The sequence below is a fragment of the Anomaloglossus baeobatrachus genome, chromosome 4 (assembly GCF_048569485.1).
Source record: "Anomaloglossus baeobatrachus isolate aAnoBae1 chromosome 4, aAnoBae1.hap1, whole genome shotgun sequence".
Classification (NCBI taxonomy): Eukaryota; Metazoa; Chordata; class Amphibia; order Anura; family Aromobatidae; genus Anomaloglossus; species Anomaloglossus baeobatrachus.
The window spans coordinates 216,742,257-216,764,032 of NC_134356.1; the positions used below are offsets into that span (position 1 = coordinate 216,742,257).

Below are 21,776 nucleotides of genomic sequence, written 5' to 3' on the forward strand. Positions count from 1 at the left end.
AAATTTCAGCAGAAAATCTGTATCTCTTGGCCAAAAAACTTTTTTTTCTTCTAAGACATACAGGTCTGTGAACTCAGTGACCTCCACCTGAGGTCAGGTTACCTGCGATCACAGATGAAGGACCGTGGGAACCTGCAGCTGTGATCGCAAAAGGCCTGAGTGACGTCACCGCTCATTGCTCAGCTCATTCATTCTCTGGATTCTCTATGGTCTCTCTCTGTGATATTCAGATGTAGCAGAGATGAAGCGGCGTGGGACCTCCTGTGGATTACGCCGGACCTGGAGGGCTGTGTTGGGGGTTAATAAAGTGGTGAAGGAGGGGGTGTTTGTATTTTATTCCAAATAAAGGATTTTTCTGTGTGTCTGTGTTTATTTAAATTCACTTACAGGTTGTGATGCAGGTATCTGATAGACACCTGTGCCATCACAAACCTAGGGTTTAGCAGCAGCCGTGAGCTGCTATTAACCTCTAATTACCCCGATTGGCACCGCATCATGCCATCAGTAAGGGCCGGTATCGCACCGGGATTGTCATATCTAATAGATGCGGCAATACCAGCCCCCAGCCAGCGTTATCATGGCTGGGGATGAAAATTAGGGGGAACCGCACGTCGTTTTTTTTTAAATTATTTATTTAAATAAAAAAAAAAAAAAGTCGCATGCGGTTTCACCGGAATCACACATGCGAGGGACTCGCGCGAGTCTGCCATGGCATCACCCGGACTCTTTTTAAAATCTGGCAGTAATCCGCCGGTCCCGGTTTTTTGGGCGTTCGATCAGCTCTATTAGAGACCACACATGGTTCAAGAGATTGCTCTGAATAGAAGCTCCATAATACATTGTGTCATTGTGCCACAATATATTTTGCCATGTGCCATAATACACTCTGCCATTATATATCATTTATATATATATATATATATATATATATATATATATATCATCATATACCATAATAAATCATGCCATGTGCTATAATACATAGCAAAGCATAGTGTATTATTGTACCATAATATATTTTACCATGTGACATTATACATTAGGCCATAATAATAATAATATAATAACATAATCAAAGTATACATAAGTATTTACAGATGTTTCCTCAGATACAGTATGTTGAAGCTTAAAGAAGTTTTCCCAAAGTTCATTTTAAAGTTAATTTTAATTGTAGATCTCGGAATAATTATCAAAAAACGGTTCAATTGAATTGAGTTTTGGAACCAGAAACGGAGAAAGCCTCAATCATCAATATAAAATTATAAACTTTATTGTATCATAAATATTAGATATTAGAAAAACACACCCAGTGATTGTGAACACACACAGGGGCATACAAGGAGATTATAGGAGCAACCTAAATGGGACCCTTATATTCTCTTTAAGAGTTCAAGCTCCTATCTATCCTACGGGGTGATGTACACATATATATACACATAGCGCCGTGCTTTTCTCTGGGCGCCCCCGTTCAGAATCAGTTTTTCTCAATGCACCCTCAATAGTGGCTAATACTTTTTATTGAGGGTGCATTGAGAAAAATTGATTCTGAATGGGGGCGCCCAGAGAAAAGCACAGCGCCCCCTCTTAAAGAGAATATAAGGGTCCCATTTAGGTTGCTCCTATAATCTCCTTGTATGCCCCTGTGTGTGTTCACAATCACTGGGTGTGTTTTTCTAATATCTAATATTTATGATACAATAAAGTTTATAATTTTATATTGATGATTGAGGCTTTCTCCGTTTCTAGATCTCGGAATAATAATAATTTCCACAATTGGATGTGTTTTAAAACAATGTTCCTGTGCTGAGATAATCTTATATACAGTATGTGCCCCTGCTATGTGCTGTGTAATGGCCGTGTCTGACCGTACAGGAACATGGTCTGATCATACTATAGCTCCTGGACCGGGGAGGACTCAAGAGAATATACAGACAGGACAGGATGGGATCTTTGCTGATCCTTTTTCTGAGGTAAAACATTTTCCTGCCAGTTTTTAAAAAAATGTTTTACCTCAAAGAAAGAATAATTTGTTATCCCATGATGTAATATCTGTATACTTTTTTACTTCATCCCCGGCACAGGAGATGTAGTATGATCAGACCATGTTCCTGTACGGTCAGACACGGCCATTACACAGTACATAGCAGAGACACATATATAACATTATCTCAGCACAGAAACATTTTTTAAACACATCCAATTCGAGGAATTTATTATTATTTCAAGATATTTTGATTAAAATGAACTTTCTTTGTGGAACAACCTCTTTAAGTACGCACACATTTTAGAGGCCATAGTTTTTAATTTTGAAAAAAAGGGATCTAGCAACTGATGCCGCTGGATCCATTTTTGTTTCTCATTGACTTGTATTAGTGACGGATGGCCTCACGTTCCATCAAAAAATATTTGTCCATCGGATGGAGACGATGTCCAGAGTAATGTTTTTTGTGTAGCAGACAGTACTCGCTAACAGCATAGCGCGTACGAATAGTTAACTACTCGCTCAACACTACCAGTGAGGTAAGGAAAACAACAAAAGCTAAACCACAAGGTCCAGCACTAATCCTCTATAGTCCCCATAGTCTGCACACCCCACCAGTGTGCTGGTATCAACGTCTGGCGGGAGTATCGTGTTAGCACTGCAGCAAATTAGCAATTACTCATAGGCTGCAGTATTCAGATTTTGTCTGAACTGCTCCTTTTTGCTGACTAAGGAGGAGTAGCGCCAATCCAGGAGGTGAGTATATATATTATATTTTTTGTTTCTTGCACCTCAATGGGGGTCATTAAAAAAGTTATTCAATACTTTTTAATGATGACCTATTCTTAGGATAGGTCATCAATATGAGATCAGTGGAGGTGCTACCCCTGGCACCCACACTGATCATCTTTTCCCAATGCTGGCGGCGGATGGATGTGCTCAGTTGCAGAGTGGAACTACACAGCTCTGTCAACTGTATAGTGTTTACAGTGGAGTACTGCAGATCCACCCATATTCAAATGAATAAAAGTGAATCACCAGTATCCAATTGTAGCCACTATACAGTTGTCAGAGCTGTGAAGTGCTCCTCCATAGCTGAGTACATCTGGCCACCAGCGGCACTGGGAACTGATCGGCGGGGTGATCGGCAGGGGTGCCGAGTGTTGAACCTCCATTTATCTTATTTTTACGACCTATCCTATGGATAAGCCATCAATGTAAAGTACTAGACAAGACCTCTAAGGAATTGTCCAGTACAGAATAACTTCTTTAATAAATATAAAACAATTACTGAAATTGTGATCAATAGGAAATCTAATACAAAGGCATACAATAAAATAGAAAGAAAAGTAGATAATAATTGGATGTTTCAATATATCATATGACTCACCTGATTTCTTCCTTCAACTATATTGGCATAGTTGGAATGAACACTGTAAAACACAGGATAAAGTGTGACAACACTGATTACATACTAATAATAATAATAATAATAATAATAATAAAAAATATCAATGATATTTTATGGGTCTAAAAATCTATGAAAACTAATAATAGGCTTAGTCATTCTCATAACCAATAAGAAACAACTAAACAGAAATATTAGTATTTTTCGTAGATTCACATTTTCAAATAGGAACAAGGGCAAAATTGTATTACTAAATTACATTTTCTTAAGAAAAGCAGGTTAGTAGAGAATTCCATCATGGAATATATAAAATATACTAATTTTATTTTCTCCACTTATATTCAATAATTATGAGAAAATTCCATTTACATTTAAATGAATCTCTCTTGGTAGGAACACTTAGTTTTAGTCTTCTTCATGACAACCCATTCATTAAAGTTACAGTGCCCCCCACCCACCACCCTCCCACACGTCCCCCAATCAGCTACAATTATTCGGATTCTGATATGGCTGGCGCTTACTCACAGATCCTCAGGGAACAAAGATTGTAGAAATCGTTTTAGTAAAATGCTGAATAATTTAATTACTGAACATCAACCAAAAGCAAAAGTTTCCATCAAAGCAAATGTATGAAGACATCAAGTGAGAAAGCTGGTTGGTTACAATGAGTAAGACATCCCCGTTTTGAACACAATCTTATACCTGAGGCTAAAAATGTTTACGGAATTAACACAAATACATTATAGATACCCAGCAATTAGGACTGTTCGATATCCTTTTGAATTAGCAGAATTTGTTGTACAAGAACAGTTTTAAGTCTTACCTGAGACTGTCGCTGCTATCACTTGACAAATCCAAGCCCAGGTCTATATCGATATTCAAGATAGGATTGGCTCTGCAGTAAAGTACAGGAAATTAATTATGCCTTTGGTACTATACTAGAACATAAAACTATAAATTATTGAATCATTTTATTTAATAAAGTAATTTTCTAATACAGCTTGATCATAACACTCTCCTATCTGCTACAGCATCATTTAACAATCTCCATTTACAAGTTTGTTTCTACCACATTAGTCTCTATTAAAAAAATGGGTTCAGTACAAACTTTAGTCACAGCAATGGAGGAAACAGACAGAAAAAGGCCTTTGTGCAAGAACAGTATATTGGCCCCTTGCAGTGCAATAAATATGTCTTTAACAAAAGCTACTTACTTTTTACTACTCATACACAAATCATGATGCTTCCATTGCCCCCCCCCACACACACAGTATGATGCCCCTTACAGCCCTACAACAAAGAATGATGTCCATACAGTGCCCTACTACAGCATGATATCCCCAAAGCATACAATATGAAGACTCCTTAATGGATCCCACACAAGCATTTCACTTGGCTGTGTGTCCTGTCACTCCCTTGCCCCTTGTAGGTCCTTCAATCTCTACTATGTAGATGCCACTCACTTAGTATGAAGTCCCCACAGTGCTTCCTACATAGTGTTATGTCCCTAAACCTCTCCCCTACTCAGTATGGTGCCCATCATAGTATACCCCTCCTACACACAATCTGATGTACCCCAGCCAGAATTTTTCTCCCCAGAGTGCATCTGCACACCCGCCCTCCACGGTACCCTACATGCAATGTCATGTCTACACAGTCTACCCCACACAATATGATATTCTTCACAGTGCCCAAATAGTACCATAGTCTGATGTCCCCATGCACATAGAATGAAGCCCCCACAGTGTTAACCCCACAACCACACATATTTCACTTTCTTGTGTCTTGTCACATCCTTGTTCCACAGCTACTGAGCTGGTCTCTAATACCCAGTCATGTGACAGAGAAATGGAGCAGTGATCTGACTGCTCTTTGCTCCACCATTATATCCAACTGTATCTGTGCTCTGAAAACACAGATACCATTAAAATTGTGACATCCCTCGACCTTCTATGACAGCAGGACAGCTCCCCAAATTTGGGACTGTCCAAATGGATCTGGAACGGTTGAGAGTATGCAATATCGATAATCAATATAAAAATATATAGCACCATAACCAATATGTAACATCAGTAACAAAGCATTGTATTGACAAATGCAATGATATGTCCTTTACAAATGATAAGAATTCTGGCTGTTATTTGCAATCCCTTCCTCCTGAAATTTCCAGTAAGCACTGGCACAGCAATTACATGGTCGTCACATTACGGATGGAGACCTCAGCTGAGGAAATGTGACTAAGGTGCCTATGATGCATTAGAGAGCATTAAAGAAAAACATCCCTGCAGACAAATATGACAAGAAATCTGTTTGCAATCTGCAATTTACAATTCTAATATATTAAAAGCCATCAGGAAAGATTTTATGTTCTTCACACACAGCTAATACTTGTATACTTTTAGGCTTACTCACCCTTCAGCATTAAATCTATTGGTCCCAGGTATGGCTTCCACTCCTTGTGTTACTTCGCCAGGTAAGGCCTTTGCTACTTTAGAAGCAGTAATAGCTCGTACCTTTCGTGAATGACTGTTAAATAAAAAAGGATTATTTGTTAAAAGTGGTTTAGTCACCATAAGATGCTGTGCTATTTGCCAAAATGAGCACAAGCGTATGACTAAATATTCAACTGTATTTGCATATTTGGTGACAAATCTGCTTTAAATTCCAAATATTACATAAGGTCTAAAAGAAAAATTAATAAAGGTATAAAAGACAATATTTTTTTTATTCCAGAACAACAATAATTTATAGAATATAGACAGCGTTGGACTGGAGTGCCTAGGGCCTGCCAGTAGAATTGACTTTAGGGGCAAACTCTAAATTTTAAAGCTCAGGCTTGGTTCACCCTTGTCTTGTAGTATTTATTAAAAGGTTCAATAACATGTTTCTTCATATTTGCTGGAAGAACATATGCATCATACCGAAAAAAAATTTCTTTTAAAAAGATGGACACCCTAATGAAAGCAAAAAAGTTTTTCTGTTCCTGTAACAGTGCAAAAAAGAACTCTGAATGCTGATGTAATCTTAGCTTTACCTGTTAATTTTTTAGGTCTTCAGGAGACAATTATTTTTTTATTCTCCCAGTCATATTTTTTTACTTTTAAGTTTACATAAGGACTTTTTTACATGCCATCAACTGTCGCATATTAAATATCATCAGTTTCTAGGCACATGGACACAAAAAAAATCCTGAGCTTTTAGGTTAAGGGCGGCATATCACATATTTTAGATGGTGGCCTACCCTTATTTTTCTTGTAGGAACAGCCTTCAGGAACATGGCAGAGGTGTTCTTCGTGAAGTGCCTTTTTAGATATCTTTTACAGCCATCTTTTTAATGTTTTTTTTCTTATCTTATTACTTATATATTATTTTTAAGTCAGGACCACTTTCCAGACCATGACGTATGGGTACGTCAAAGGTCATGAAGGAGTTAATAGCCTGTTTGCATAAGTCTTAAGTAAGGCTGGGTTCACACATAGCAACAGCGATAATGACGTCGCTGTTATGTCACCATTTTCTGTGACGTAACAGCGACCTAGTAAGTCGCTGTTATGATCACTGCTTAGCTGTCAAACACAGCGACGCAGCAGTGATCATAACGTCGCTACATGTGCAGGGAGCAGGAGCCGGCACTGGCAGCGTGAGAGTGGCGGAGGCTGGTAACGAAGGTAAATATCGGGTAACCACCTTGGTTACAGCTTACCGCAGCTGCCAGACGCCGGCTCCTGCTCTCTGCTCGCTTCATTTCGTCGCTCTCTCGCTGTCACACACAGCGATCTGTGCGTCACAGCGGGAGAGCAACAATAAAAAAACGAACCAGGGCTGTGTGTAACGAGCAGCGATCTCACAGCAGGGGGCAGATCGCTGCTCAGTGTCACACACAGCGAGATCGCTAATGAGGTCACTGTTGCGTCACCAAAACCGTGACGTAGCAGCGATTTCGGTAGCGATCTCGCCATGTGTGAAGCACCCCTAAGTCTTGTTTACAGCACATCATTTCACCTAATGAACAAGCATTCTGCTCCTACATTTGGTGATTGCCCGTCTGTTCACATTGAATGATTATCATGACAGGAGTGCTCCCAAAGGGTGGGTTCTCTGAGAATGAGCTGAAATGCCATCCATTGCATCATTCAAACTGCAGCCCATCCAAGTCAAATGTCAGTATGAGCTGCAGACTGAAGACATCTACATTGGAGATCAAAATTAGAGAACAATGTATGATCACTTGCTTTATCAGAAATAATGTAATCTATATTGATGAACATTTGAAGGTTTTTTGTAAGGGGTACACCATGCACTAGAACAGTGTTTTACAAAAGATCCAAATTTTATCAACATAAAATCTTTATTTTGCCCAAAACGTGATGATCATAATAAGAGGACAGTAATGACTGTAGCACAGAGAAAGATTATAACTAAATTTTCTGAAGGTAACAGTCACCAATCAGTAGGACGTGTACAGGCTTTTGCTTTGAATTACTTTATCTGCGGCCACAGGACATCACTAGTCTCTCACACTGCTCTGGTGTGATTTTGGTCCACTTTTCGTCTCTTCCACAGTTGTTTGACTGTTGTGGGTTTCTTGGCCATAAGTTTTCACCAAGGATTTTCCAGAGGTTTTCTAATGGGTTTAGATCTGGATTCTGAGCTTGCCATTTCATTGTTTCAATGTTGGGAGAGTAGAGGAATGAGTTAACCCGCGCTGCCGTGTGGATAGAAGAAATCACTCCAGAGAAGTAATCTTCGTGATTTTATTATTCAACGCGCTTCAGAGTCTATACAACTCTTTCTTCAGAAGTCAAAATCACTGATGTTCATCAAGAGGCAAAACAAAGAAAACCCTTATATACATTAAGTTGAAATGTGAAAAAGGGCGCGCAGGTAACGAACAGTCAACTGATCCGTCTAAATGAACGTTTAACCAAATAAAATACATAACACATTGTTGAAACCAGTGAAAACTTTAAAATTGTAAAAGGAGAAATTATAAAAATTGGAAAATATTAAAAGGAGAAAAATATACATAAAAAAAGAAAAAATAGTTTGCGAACCGGTGTCTGTGTTTTGTAACCGCAAACTGGTCAGTGGGAAACTATTGGAGTGAGCTAAAGTGCTGTGGGTCTCGTCCAAACGGTAGGAGGACAAGTGGTAAAAGAATCAAAAGAAAATTGATATAAAAAAACGAGAGAGAGGAAAAAATATTTACATGTAAGCCGGTGGGCAAGAGACTCTAACTGAGATTCTAAATTAAAATAGTGTACATACTGTATGTGTAAGTTTGTGTACTAGAGATAGCAAGTTCATTAGTGTCTGCTTTTTTTGTTTCAGAGGAAGCTAATAGTGTCAAAAGAAGGAAAGGAGAAAACAAGAAAAGGGGAAAAAGAAAAACGGAAAAAATGGAAAAAACAAGAAGAGCTAGAAAAATAAATATGTAAAAATATGTAGCTATGAACATGAATTTATATTCAGAAATGTGAAATTATATAATATTTAATTAATGTATAATAGAATTGTTTCTGTTTTTCCTTTTCCCCATTTCCCCTTTTCTTTTTTTCTCACCGGAATAATTTCCCACTGACCAGTTTGCAGCTATAACACACGGACACCGTTTCGCAAACAATTTTTTTCATTTTCAAGTATATTTTTCTCCTTTTAATATTTTACAATTTTTATAATTTCTCTTCATTTCTCCTTTTACAATTTCAGTTTTCGCTGGTTTCAATACTGATTTGTGTATTTTATTTGATTAAATGTTGATTTAGAGGCATGAGGTGACTGTCCGTTACCTGCACACCCTTTTTCAAATTTCAACGTACTGTAAATAAGGGTTCTCTTTGTATTGGCTCTTGATGTACATCAGTGATTTTGACTCCTGAAGAAGGAGTTGTATAGACTCTGAAACACGTTGAATAATAAAATCAAAAAGAATAATTTTCTGGAGTGATTTCTTCTAGCCACACGGCAGCAGGGGTTAACCCTTTCCTCTTTCATGGTAGTTGTGACCCTCACAACTCCACCAGGTGAGTGTTTCTGTGCATTTTATTTTGGTTCCACCAGGATAAGACACCATCTGCGTCTTTGTCTCTTCCAGAAATAATTTTATTGTTTCAGTGTTTTCAGTTTCAAGGAACTGCTTTACCTGTTTTGCTGTGTGATAGAGGGCATTGAAAATTGCTGGCTGATTGAGTGATAAACACAAGTAAGGAACCACGTGTTATTAAAGAATTTCTGATACACATTTGCATTCATTCTGCCATGTAACTGTTTGAGAGATCCAACTCCTGCTGCAGAAAACATTCCCCAAACCACAAGGCCCTGTGCACACGCTGCGGTTTTTTTTATGTGTTTGATTTTTTTTTGAGTTTTTAAATCTGCATCAAAATCTGCATGTCTCTCTGGAAGCCACCAAAGTCAGAGGGTTTTTTGATATGCTGTGCACATACTGCAGGTTTGTTTTTTTTTGTCCCATTTCGGTCCATTTTTTCATGCAGAAAAAAATCAGCAGCATGTCAATTTTGAGTCCGGTTTAGCAGCGTTTTTCACCCATTGACATCAAGCGACATTTCAACATGTCCTGATCAGGAGTATCTCTCCCTCTCTCTGTATTTCTCTCTCTTTCTCTTTCTTTTTCTTTTTCTTTTCATTTATCTCATTTACATTTTTATTATTTGCTTTTGAAAAAATTCAATTTATGTAAAATACTCATAGTTTACTCAAACTCCTAGTTTACTCATGTTAGGATATAATCACATGGGACTACACAATGACCTTAACATTTAGGAAATTGTGTGTTGTTCTCTAATTTTGATCTCCAGTGTAGCTTTTATGACCTGTGTGTCAACTTATAAGAGCTGTATCATATATACAGTACTTCAGTCAGCAGCGGCCTGAGATATGTGATGAAATGTTTTTATTCATGTTGTGCTTGAGGATGAGATCTTCAGCTTCTTTCTTAATATTTCACAGTGGCTCAGTGGTTAGCACTGCAGTCTTGCAGCGCTGGGGTCCTCGGTTCAAATCCCACCAAAGGACATCTGTAAGGAGTTTGTATGTTCTCCCTGTGTTTGCGTGGGTTTCCTCCGGGTACTCCGGTTTCCTCCCACACTCCAAAAACATACTGATAGGGAACTTAGATTGTGAGCCCCAATGGGGACAGTGTTGCAATTGTATGGAAAGCGCTGTGGAATTAACAGCGCTATATAAATGAATAAATATTATTATTATTTCTCCATCAGTCTGACAGCTTTATAGCAGTGCATGGAGACTGACTGGGCCCTTAATTCAAAAACAAATAAACATTGAGAAGAATGAACCTGAGATAACCCTATCTACAAGGAAAATATTTCTTCACAGATTGTGCTCCCAGCCACCAACTGAGATATGTGTGATACAGCTCATCTGGCCTTGGGAGCAGTATATCTTCAGCTTGCAACTAGTTCTGACATGTGATTAGGACAGAATGCAGTTTGATTTATACCAGGGATGCCATTTTTTCTAATTCTCACAAAATCATTTTAAGAACGCTTTTTCTTGATAAACTTTATTTACACTGAAAATTAATTATATCAAGTTATGGCATCAATAACCATCCCTCTTTCCATGTGACTGAGGGTAAAATTTTCATATTTTTCAAGGCTTTTCAATATCAGAAACTAAGCTAACAGAGTTGGCATAACCTTATGTTAACAGATTATGTGCAAATAAATACATAAATAATGATTTACTGGATTTACCTTTTCCTCATGCAGACTATGGTAGAAATCATAATGATGATGATCACAAGTATTACAGCAGCTAGGCCACCAATTATTGCGAAAAACTTCATATTATCATCTTGTATTAATGGATCTTCAGGACCCTATGGATTTAAAAATCAAAATATAATTTCACCTTTTACGAAATGTGTATTGCATTCTATAAATTTAGAGAATGTATCAAATTTTGTTGTGCTTGTTGGCACTAAGGTGGCTATGAGGCACTGATTATATTGGAATGGGGTTGGCACTGTTGATAAAGCATTACAAAAGGCACTACTAAGGCCAAGGGGCTGAAATTTCTTAAAACAACTTTCTGTTGGTACTGAGAAGAAGAGCATGTGTCTAGAGATTTCTAATAGCTTTTTATTCGAGCAGTTAATGAATGTGGCAATTAGAGATGAGCGAACCGGTCGCGGTTCGGCTCGAGTTCGGTTCGCCGAACGGAGGTCCTGTTCGAGTTCGGTTCGTCGAACGTTCGACGAACCGAACTCGAACTACATAGGAAACAATGGCAGGCATTCACAAACACATAAAAACACCTAGAAAACACCCTCAAAGGTGTCCAAAAGGTGACAAACAACTCACAACACAACACAAACACATGGGAAAGTGACAAGGACAAATTCTCATGCGAAAACAAAAGAGCGTAACGAGGAAAAAGAGGACGAGACACAGATATAGGCATGGCACGCCCTTCTAAAATCATGTAAAACACCGCAAGGTGACTCCAAGCGGAGTCTCCCTTTTTTCCAAAAATTGTGCCCCACACACACCCACCCATTCAGTGGCAGCACTTGTGCCCTAGTTGTACACTTCACAGCTAGATTTGCATCAAGCACATTCAAAAATACGCCATTGTTAACCGTCCCCAGGATTACCCCGGGGTAGGTAGCAAAGTCTTTCCTGATCCCAGCTCTGTTCATCTTGGATCATTTTTAAAAACAATGTAAGCAAGGGTTACTCCAAGCGGAGTCTCCCTTTTTTCCAAAAATTGGGCCCCACACATACCCACCCCTTCAGTGGCAGCAGTTGTGCCCCAGTTGTACACTTCACAGCTAGATTTGCATCAAGCACATTCAAAAATACGCCATTGTTAACCGTCCCCAGGATGACACCGGGGTAGGTAGCAGAGTCTTTGCTGATCCATGACTTGTTCATCTTGGCTCCTTTTAAAAAACACAGCAAGCAAGGGTTACTCCAATTGGAGTCTCCCTTTTTTTCCAAAAATTGTGCCCCACACACACCCACCCATTCAGTGGCAGCACTTGTGCCCTAGTTGTACACTTCACAGCTAGATTTGCATCAAGCACATTCAAAAATACGCCATTGTTAACCGTCCCCAGGATGACACCGGGGTAGGTAGCAAAGTCTTTCCTGATCCCAGCTCTGTTCATCTTGGATCATTTTTAAAAACAATGTAAGCAAGGGTTACTCCAAGCGGAGTCTCCCTTTTTTCCAAAAATTGGGCCCCACACATACCCACCCCTTCAGTGGCAGCAGTTGTGCCCCAGTTGTACACTTCACAGCTAGATTTGCATCAAGCACATTCAAAAATACGCCATTGTTAACCGTCCCCAGGATGACACCGGGGTAGGTAGCAGAGTCTTTGCTGATCCATGACTTGTTCATCTTGGCTCCTTTTAAAAAACACAGCAAGCAAGGGTTACTCCAATTGGAGTCTCCCTTTTTTTCCAAAAATTGTGCCCCACACAAACCCACCCATTCAGTGGCAGCACTTGTGCCCTAGTTGTACACTTCACAGCTAGATTTGCATCAAGCACATTCAAAAATACGCCATTGTTAACCATCCCCAGGATGACACCGGGGTAGGTAGCAAAGTCTTTCCTGATCCCAGCTTTGTTCATCTTGGATCATTTTTAAAAACAATGTAAGCAAGGGTTACTCCAAGCGGAGTCTCCCTTTTTTCCAAAAATTGGGCCACACAGACACCCCATCAGTGGCAGCACTTGTGCCCTAGTTGCAAACAGGATGTTTTGATTTGCATCAAGCACATTCCAAATCCACAAGCATTTACTCTCCCCAGGATGACACAGGGGTAGTAAATTCCTTGTGAATCCAGGACTTGTTCATTTTGATGAACGTTAGTCTGTCCACATTGTCACTGGACAGACGCGTGCGCTTATCTGTCAGCACACACCCAGCAGCACTGAAGACACGTTCAGAGACAACGCTGGCAGCTGGACACGACAAAATCTCCAAGGCGTAAGTGGAGAGCTCTGGCCATTTTTCAAGATTTGAAGCCCAAAATGAGCAAGGCTCCATTTGCAAAGTCATGGCATCGATGTTCATTTGCAGATACTCCTGTATCATCCTCTCCAGCCGTTGACTATGTGTCAGACTTGTTGTCTCTGTTGGCCTTGCAAAGGAGGGTCTAAAAAAATTATGAAAAGATTCCATAAAATTGCTGTTACCAGTAGCACCAGATAGGGTGCTACTGGTACGGGTAGACTGTTGAAGATGACGAGACCGTCCCATGTTTGTCAAGTTACAACTGGGAGATTCACTCCCTGCACCTGCACGGTTGTTTGGTGGAAAAGCCGAACTAAGATCGAGTAACAGCTTCTGCTGATACTCCTGCATACGTGCGTCCCTTTCTATGGCTGGAATTATGTCACAAAATTTGGACTTGTACCGGGGATCTAATAGTGTGGCAAGCCAGTAGTCATCATCACTTCTAATTTTGACAATACGAGGGTCATGTTGGAGGTAGTGCAGCAAGAAAGCACTCATGTGTGTGGGCAGCCATGTGGACCAAGTCCACGCTGTGTTTGTGGCATAGAGGTGCTAACCGTTCTTTCTTCCTCTGACATCTCCCCCCAACCTCTTTCAACTGAAATTTGACCAAGGTCTCCCTCATCCGCTGAGTCTTCCATGTCCATGGACAGTTCGTCCTCCATTTCTTCATGTTCTCCTGCACCTTCCTCAACATTTCACCTGCTACCATGCGCCCTTGTTGATCCCTGTCCCCCATGGTCCCATGCCTGCCGCGTTGGTGATGATGAACGTCTGGACCTTGGTGATGTTGTTGTGTCTTGCGCATATGAATCCTCCTGTAGTTCCTCCCCTTCCTGTTGTCCCACCCCCTGACTCCGAATAGTGTTTAGCGTGTGCTCCAGCATGTAAATGACTGGAATTGTCATGCTGATAATGGCATTGTCAGCGCTAAACATATTCGTCGCCATGTCGAAACTAAGCAGAAGGGTGCATAGGTCCTTGATCTGAGACCACTCCATCAGGGTGATCTGCCCCACCTCTGCATCTCGTTGGCCTAGGCTATACGTCATGACGTATTGCACCAGGGCTCGGCGGTGCTGCCACAGTCGCTGTAACATGTGGAGAGTCGAATTCCAGCGTGTCGCCACATCGCATTTCAGGCGATGAACCGGCAGGCCGAAAGACTTCTGGAGCGATGCAAGTCGCTCAGCTGCGGCGGTTGAATGGCGGAAGTGAGCAGACAGTTTTCGTGCCCTGGTCAGAAGGCCATCTAGGCCGGGATAGTGTGTTAAAAATTGCTGGACAACAAGGTTCAACACGTGAGCCATACAAGGCACGTGTGTCACCTTGCCCAGGCGAAGGGCCGCACCCAGGTTTGCAGCATTGTCGCACACGGCCTTACCAGGCTGCAGGTTGAGTGGAGACAACCATTTATTAAACTCGGACCGCAGAGCTGACCACAACTCCTCAGCTGTGTGACTCCTATTCCCAAGACATGTCAAGCTAAAGACCGCCTGATGCCGTTGCGCTCTGCTGCCAGCATAGTAATGAGGGGTGCGTGATTCCTTCTGCGCAGTGAGAACGCTGGTGGCCTGACCAGGCAAGCTTGGGGCGGAGGTGGAAGACACAGATGAGGTGGAGGAGGCAGAAGCAGTGGCGGAACTTGGACAGACAGAGGATTGACACACAAGTCATGGGGACGGCAAGACTTGTGCAGCAGACCCTTCACCATCTATCACCATAGTTATCCAGTGCCCAGTCAGCGACATGTAACGTCCCTGTCCATGCTTACTGGTCCAAGTATCGGTGGTGAAATGCACCCGTTCACACACAGAGTTTCTCAAGGAAGCGGTGATGTTGTGTGCGACATGCTGGTGTAGCGCGGGCACACCTTTCTTAGAGAAGTAGTGGCGACTGGGCATCTGGTACTGGGGCACAGCGACAGACATAAGGTCTCGAAAATCCTGTGTGTCCACCAGGCGGAAAGGCAGCATTTCGGTAGCCAAGAGCTTACAGAGGGATAAAGTCAACCTCTTAGCTTTGTCATGGGTCGCAGGAAATGGCCTTTTATTTGTCCACATCTGAGGGACAGAGATCTGGCTGCTGTGTGTAGACGGTGTTGAGTAGGGTGTCCCTGGAAAAATGCAGGTTTGTGAGGAAAGTGCAGGCGAAGACATGATGTTGCCTTCATCCAACGTTGGTGCTATCGATGTCTGAGAGAGCTGTACACACGCACTTGTTTCCCCTTCCAAACCAACTGACGACCTACCAAGCAAACTGCCTGTTGCGGTTACAGTGGTGGAAGTTGTGCGTGGAAAACCAGGTGTGACAGCTGTCCCCACAGTCCTAGAAGATGAAGAGCGCGCAGATGCACTGGAAGGGGCAGGCCGTGGATGGTTCGCTCCGCTAGGCTGCATTGCAGCACGGTGAGCTTCCCACAGGGACATATGATATTTATTCATGTGACGATTCATGGAAGAAGCTTTTCTGCGAAACACGTGTCGGGGTACCTTTATCCTCAGGTTATTATCTTCCTGGTCTGTGTCTTTGTGGGCTTGCCACTCAGTGCTAAGGTTGGTTCTTATGACTGACTTTGTTCCCTTGTAGGGGTAATTTACTGTGGTATTGCAGCCATGCCGCCTTCCTGTTGGCTATAGCACTGGGAATATGGCTTTTTAGTCTGGGCCCTGTAACACCCTTCTAGTGTGTGTTTTTGTGGATTCACCACAGTGTTTGGGTCGGTTCTATGGCTGACTCTGTTTCCTTGAAGGTATAGTACTGTGGTAATGCAGCCATTCCGCCTCCTTATCTGTTATAACACTGGGAATATGGCCTCCTAGTCTAGCCCTGTGTATAAAAGTGTTATATTTTGACACTTTTTTTTTTTTTTTTTTTTTTGTCAGTTTCTGCCTTTTCTTTACATGTATGGTTGAGATCTTGCTTCTCCCCTTTTTGGGACTGTAGGCATTTGGAAACATTGTTGTGGTTATACCACCTGATCCATTCAGGATTCGCTTTTCATAAACTATTATGTTTGCATCTTATAGGATTATATCTTGTTAATATCATAGATACATGTATTCTTTGTTTCCCCTGTTATATGCCACGTTTTGTAGCAATAGGATTGTGGCTCTCATACATTTAGTCTTTAATGAAGAAAAAAGCTTTGTTTAGCTTGAAATTTAATACAGTTCCACTTTATTGGTGTTCTTTGGGACACTCTTCATCTATCTAAAGACTATTGGTTCTTTAAAGAAACTTTGACAACACCCCTTTCTGGTGCACATTTTTTCTCCGACACATGACCATTATGCACTTATGCTATTTATTGCTTGTATATTTTGGTTCACCTGAGGTTAATTGTATGTGTCCTCATCATTGTCTGTTTTATGTGTTTGTCTTTTAACAAATTTTTCAATAAAGATTATATACTTTTATATTGGCTGGTTCACTCACATCTTTATAGGTTCCTACTGCTTAAATGAGTGTAGCTATCTTTACTTTTTGGTCCTTCAATTGGTTCTTGTGTCTGGGATTGGCTGACATGCTGGCCCGCCCCACTACACGCGCGCGCTTAGAGAAGGAAGACAAGGAAAAAAAAAAATGGCGATCGCCATTATCCATACAGCAGTGATCTGAATGCGCTGTTCCCGCACACTATACACTGAAATTTCATAATAGTGTGAGTCACAGAGTGACTTACACTATTACAGCGGAAAGCTAGCTAGGAATTAGCTGGTCTTTTTGCTGCTAGAACCGTTCTCGAACGTATCTAGAACTATCGAGCTTTAGCAAAAAGCTCGAGTTCTAATTCGATCTAGAACAGCCCCCAAAATCACTCGAGCCGCGAACTGGAGAACCTCAAACCGCGAACCGCGCTCATCTCTAGTGGCAATCTTAAAAGGTACATGAGACTGGCACTGTTGAGCATGTAGTAGGCATTAAAAACAACCTTATTTATTAAAAAAAGTAAGCATGACAATCAACTGTTCACCATTGGCATCTAATTGTTACTAGAGATCAGTGATCCTGCCGAGGATCAGATCAGGTCGGGAACACCGAACTCACATGGGTTTGCCGATCAGATTGCCAATCCGTCAACGATCCTAGCCAAACCCATACAATTCAATGGGAGGCAAAACTTATGTGTTATAAAATGGTGTAGGGGGCTACAAATGGTGTAGGGGGTTGCAAAAGTAAGAAAATAAGGAAGGAATAAAGCAGTGCATACATACAGAGACTCCCTGCAGCTGTATTGGTAGTTCCAGGGCTGCTGATTATCCAGCATACATATTCACTGCTTTCCCCTTCCACCAGCATCTCAGTTTGGTTACAGTCAGACCGCGCCCCCACCTTCTCTGACAGCGTTATATTGGTGTAAAAGAAATACATTTTAAAAATGCCGTGCGGTTCCCCTATATATTGATACCAGCACAGATACAGCCCACGGCTACGGGCTAAAGCCCGTTAAAATTATTTAAATAAATTAATAAAAAAATGGTGTGTGGGTCCTTCCAATTTTGATACCCAGCCATAATAAAGCCCAACAGTTTATCATGGGAGATCCATGCTTATTTGCCCCCCACCCTAATAATAGTAGGCTGCAGCCGCCCAGGAATGTCGTGTCCATTAGATGTGACAATCCCAAACCTTTACCCGGCTCTTCCCGATTGCCCTTTGGCGATAGCAATTGAGGTAATAAGGGGTTAAAAGCAGCTCACATCTGCCACTATGCCCTAGATTAGTAATGGGGAGGGTCTATGAGTCCTCCCATTACTAATCTGTCCGTGAAAATAATTACAGACAAACTCCGAAAAAATCCTTTATATGAAGTAAAATACAAAAAGCACACTTAGTCACCACTTAACCCCAAAAAGACCCAGGTCTGACGTAATCCACATGAGGTCCCACAACAATTCCAGCTCTGCTATATCTGAAGACACAGGGGGCAGCTATAAAACATGACCGCCCCCTGTAAGACTGAGCCCAGCGATCAGTGGTGATGTCACTCAGGTTACTTACAGGTACAGATGGAGATTCCCAAGGTCTTCCACCTGTGACTGCAGGTAACCAGACCTCAGGGGACCTCAATGAACTCAGTGACCTCACTTCAAAAGGTCCCCTGAGGTCAAATTACCTGCGGTCAGAGGTGGAGGGCCATAGGATCCTCCCCCTGTGACCACAACTAACCTGAGTTATGCCACTGCTGATTGCTGGGGCTCAGCCTCTGCCTGAAGCTCACAGTGGGCGGCATATTCTATGGCCACACCCTGTGCCTTCAGATGTAGTAGAGCTGGAATCTTCGTGGGACCTCGTGTGGATTACGTTGGACCTGGGTGTTTTGGGGGTTAATAAAATGGTGAAAGAGGGTGGGGTTTTTTGCATTTTCTCTTACAGATTAGTAATGCGTGGTCTCATAGACCATCCCCCTTACTAATCTAAGGCTTAGTGGCAGCTGTGGGCTGCTATTAACCCCTTATTACCCCGATTGCTACAGCACCAGGGCAAGCGGGAAGAGTCAGGTAAAGTTTTGGGATTGTCGCATCTAATAGATGCAACAATCATGGGCGGCTGCAGGCTGCTATTTTTATGCTGGGGGGGGTCAATAAGCATGGATCTCCCCAGCCTGAGAATACCAGCTCCCAGCTGTTGGGCTTTATCTTGGCTGGGTATCAAAATTGGGAGATGGACCCCGGTTCAAAATTTGGACCCGGGCCCCCCCTTCCATGTACACCACACTCGGGGTACATGATAATCATGCTGACACTTGGCTCTTACCTTCAGCACCCAGGTTTCCCATGATCTGAAATCCCTCTATCAGCACCCAGCTTTCCTATGTTCTGATATTCATCTTGCACCCAGCTTCCCCATGCTTTGCTATACATCTTTCCCTCAGCACCCAGCTTTCCCATATCAGATCATGGGAAAGCTGGGTGCTGAAGGAAAGAGCCTTTTTCCTTCAGCACAAAACGTTTTCATCCCCTACTTGTATCTTCATCCCCCCTTCGTCCCCCCTCATATATAGTTCTCCAAATTTTGTAATGGCCCCCACATAGCCTTCCATATACTATAAAGGGTCCCACATAACCCTTGATATAATAGAATGCGCCCCCCATAGTCCTCCATGTATTCTAATGCATTTCCCATAGTTCTCCATGTATTATAATTCACCCCATAGTACTCAATAGATTATACTGCACCACATAGTCCTCCATGTTTTATAACGCACCCCCATAGTCCATGTATAAGGTAGCCTCCATAATCTTCCATATATTATAATATAGCCCCCATAGTCCTATATGTATATTATAATGCAGCACCATAAACCTTTATATTGTATTATGCAGCTGTGACGCCCTTGCAAAACCAGGTAGTCACAGATGACTGTACCCCCCACCAAGGGTACAGGAATCGCCTCCTCCTTGAGAATTAACAACACACATCCCACACATAGGAACACCAGCCACAAATCCTAGTCGCCCCCCCATGACAGCCAGGACACACCAGTGGGCGGGACCAGGTGGATGGGAACGCCCACCTAGGGGTACACGGGTGGGGTACCTGGACCCTAGTATGAGGCAAGCTTCATGCCCCTTGTTAATTGACCAGCGGGACAAGGTACCAGGCCTTGTTCCCGAAGAGAGAAGCCCAGATAGAGCAGACCGGCAGCCCAACGCGGGGGGCAGGGTGTCCGCCAAGAACCCATTAAAGTCCCACAGGTCAGCGTCTGCGGGCAACGGCTCCCTCTGCGTCCAAAGCTGCAGGGGAGTGGATTTCTCCCGTTCCAAGTGGGGTTAATCCACACACCACAAGACACAAGTGCAGGAGGAAGGGTTCCTACTTTGTCAACCCGTGTGCGGGACCAGCATACTCCTCCAGAGGCAACCGGCATCTGGCCTTGGTTTACAATACAGACTTGGTGTGAATTCTTCCTAATTGTGAGTACACCAGTGTCATCTGGTCCAACCTGCCTACGGCGCCCCAACACTGCTCCCTACCTACATCTGGGCCCCGGGACTACACCTTCCCCCTACCGGTGGAGGGGATTCCACCTTGATGCCCCCACACCATCGGTCCCGGACGCCGACCCCGAGAGGCAGCGGCGGTGCCCCCCTCCCATCACCGCAATCCGCGGGTGGCGTCACAGACAATCTCCCCTGTAAATATCTCCCTCTTTCCCTGTGTGCGAGGACGAGCGGTTGCATGAGCCCCGGGTCCAGTCACCACTTGAGCCCAGGACACAATGCCGGATCTGAGCGCCACTCGAGCAGCCCCGTTGCGGAGGCGGCACCCATCCACGACAACACAAAACCTGGTGTCACGAACAGGATTCTTACCCCATCAGTAGATGCCGTGCGCCTTGTTTTGAAAACCATGAAATGCTCCAAAATCTTGAACTGCCGCCATCTTGCCCGCAATCTTTGGCGCCAAAACAACAACAGCGTCATCTTCTTCCCCGAAAAAGGCGCGAAGCCGAAGCCCCTACCCCTAAGAACGCGGGCGGAACCCGGTGACTCCCAAAGCAGGACGTCGCAAAGAACAGTGGGTCTCGCGAGACTGCTGTTGAAAACCAAGGGGGAGCGCCATGTAAACCAAGAAGATAAAAGGCAGAGACACCAGGACTTTGCCAAATCCCGTTCCTGGACAAGCAAGCGGCAGGATCCGGGGGGATCTCAGGGGTCCAACAACCAGCATGTGGAGAGGCCCGTTCCCGGGACCGCCGACTGGATTGAAGAGCAGACGGAGAGGATGTGCCGAAGAATCCACGCCCAGGCACATTTCATTCTGATGCGGTGGACCACCGAAATGAAGGGCCTGGCTGCAGCTGTCCAGGCGCGCGAGATGGAGGTGGCCTCGGAGGAGCGGGTAAGCAGTGACCCACGCCCCTATGTTCCCCAGGAACCGGTTGTCCCGGCTGAGGGGTCCGGCCTGCCCCCGTCCGCCATGTCGCCTCACTCACCACCCGTGTCCGCGGCCAACGCCCCGATCGGCCCGCTACCCCCAAGCAACGGCAGCGGAACCCGTCTTGTTTAAAAAGGAGGACCCCGCAATGGGGACCTTGGGCCTTACCAGCACCATCGATCCGGCACCCGTCTCGGCCCCAAGCCAGGCCGCAACCCTGACGACATCCCATCTGGCCCCGAGCCAGGCCGCAACCCCGAGGACGTCATCCCCGACCGCGACAGTCCGCTCGGCTGCAACAGCGATGACGACAGCTCCGGCAGTCTGCTCGGCCGCAGCAGAGATGACGATGGCTCCGGCAGTTCGCCCAGCCACACCGGAGGCGGAACCTGACCGGCAGTCTACCCCAGCTGCAGCGCCAACCACTCTCAAATACCCTGTCCCTGCTGTGGAGCAGCCAGAGTGCACCTGCAGAGAGGAGGAGCAGGCC

The 21,776-nt window shown here is 43.4% G+C and overlaps 1 protein-coding gene across 1 annotated transcript in view; it reads right to left on the minus strand.

The window, feature by feature from the left end:
• CDHR2 (cadherin related family member 2) overlaps positions 1–21,776 on the minus strand; it is a 195,614-nt gene that overhangs the window by 6,145 nt on the left and 167,693 nt on the right. Inside the window, exons 28-31 of the mRNA XM_075344655.1 lie at positions 11,126–11,250; positions 5,802–5,915; positions 4,213–4,284; positions 3,372–3,414 (exon numbers count right to left, since the gene is read on the minus strand). Coding sequence (XP_075200770.1) covers positions 3,372–3,414; positions 4,213–4,284; positions 5,802–5,915; positions 11,126–11,250 — 354 coding nt within the window. The remainder of the gene's footprint in view (positions 1–3,371; positions 3,415–4,212; positions 4,285–5,801; positions 5,916–11,125; positions 11,251–21,776) is intronic.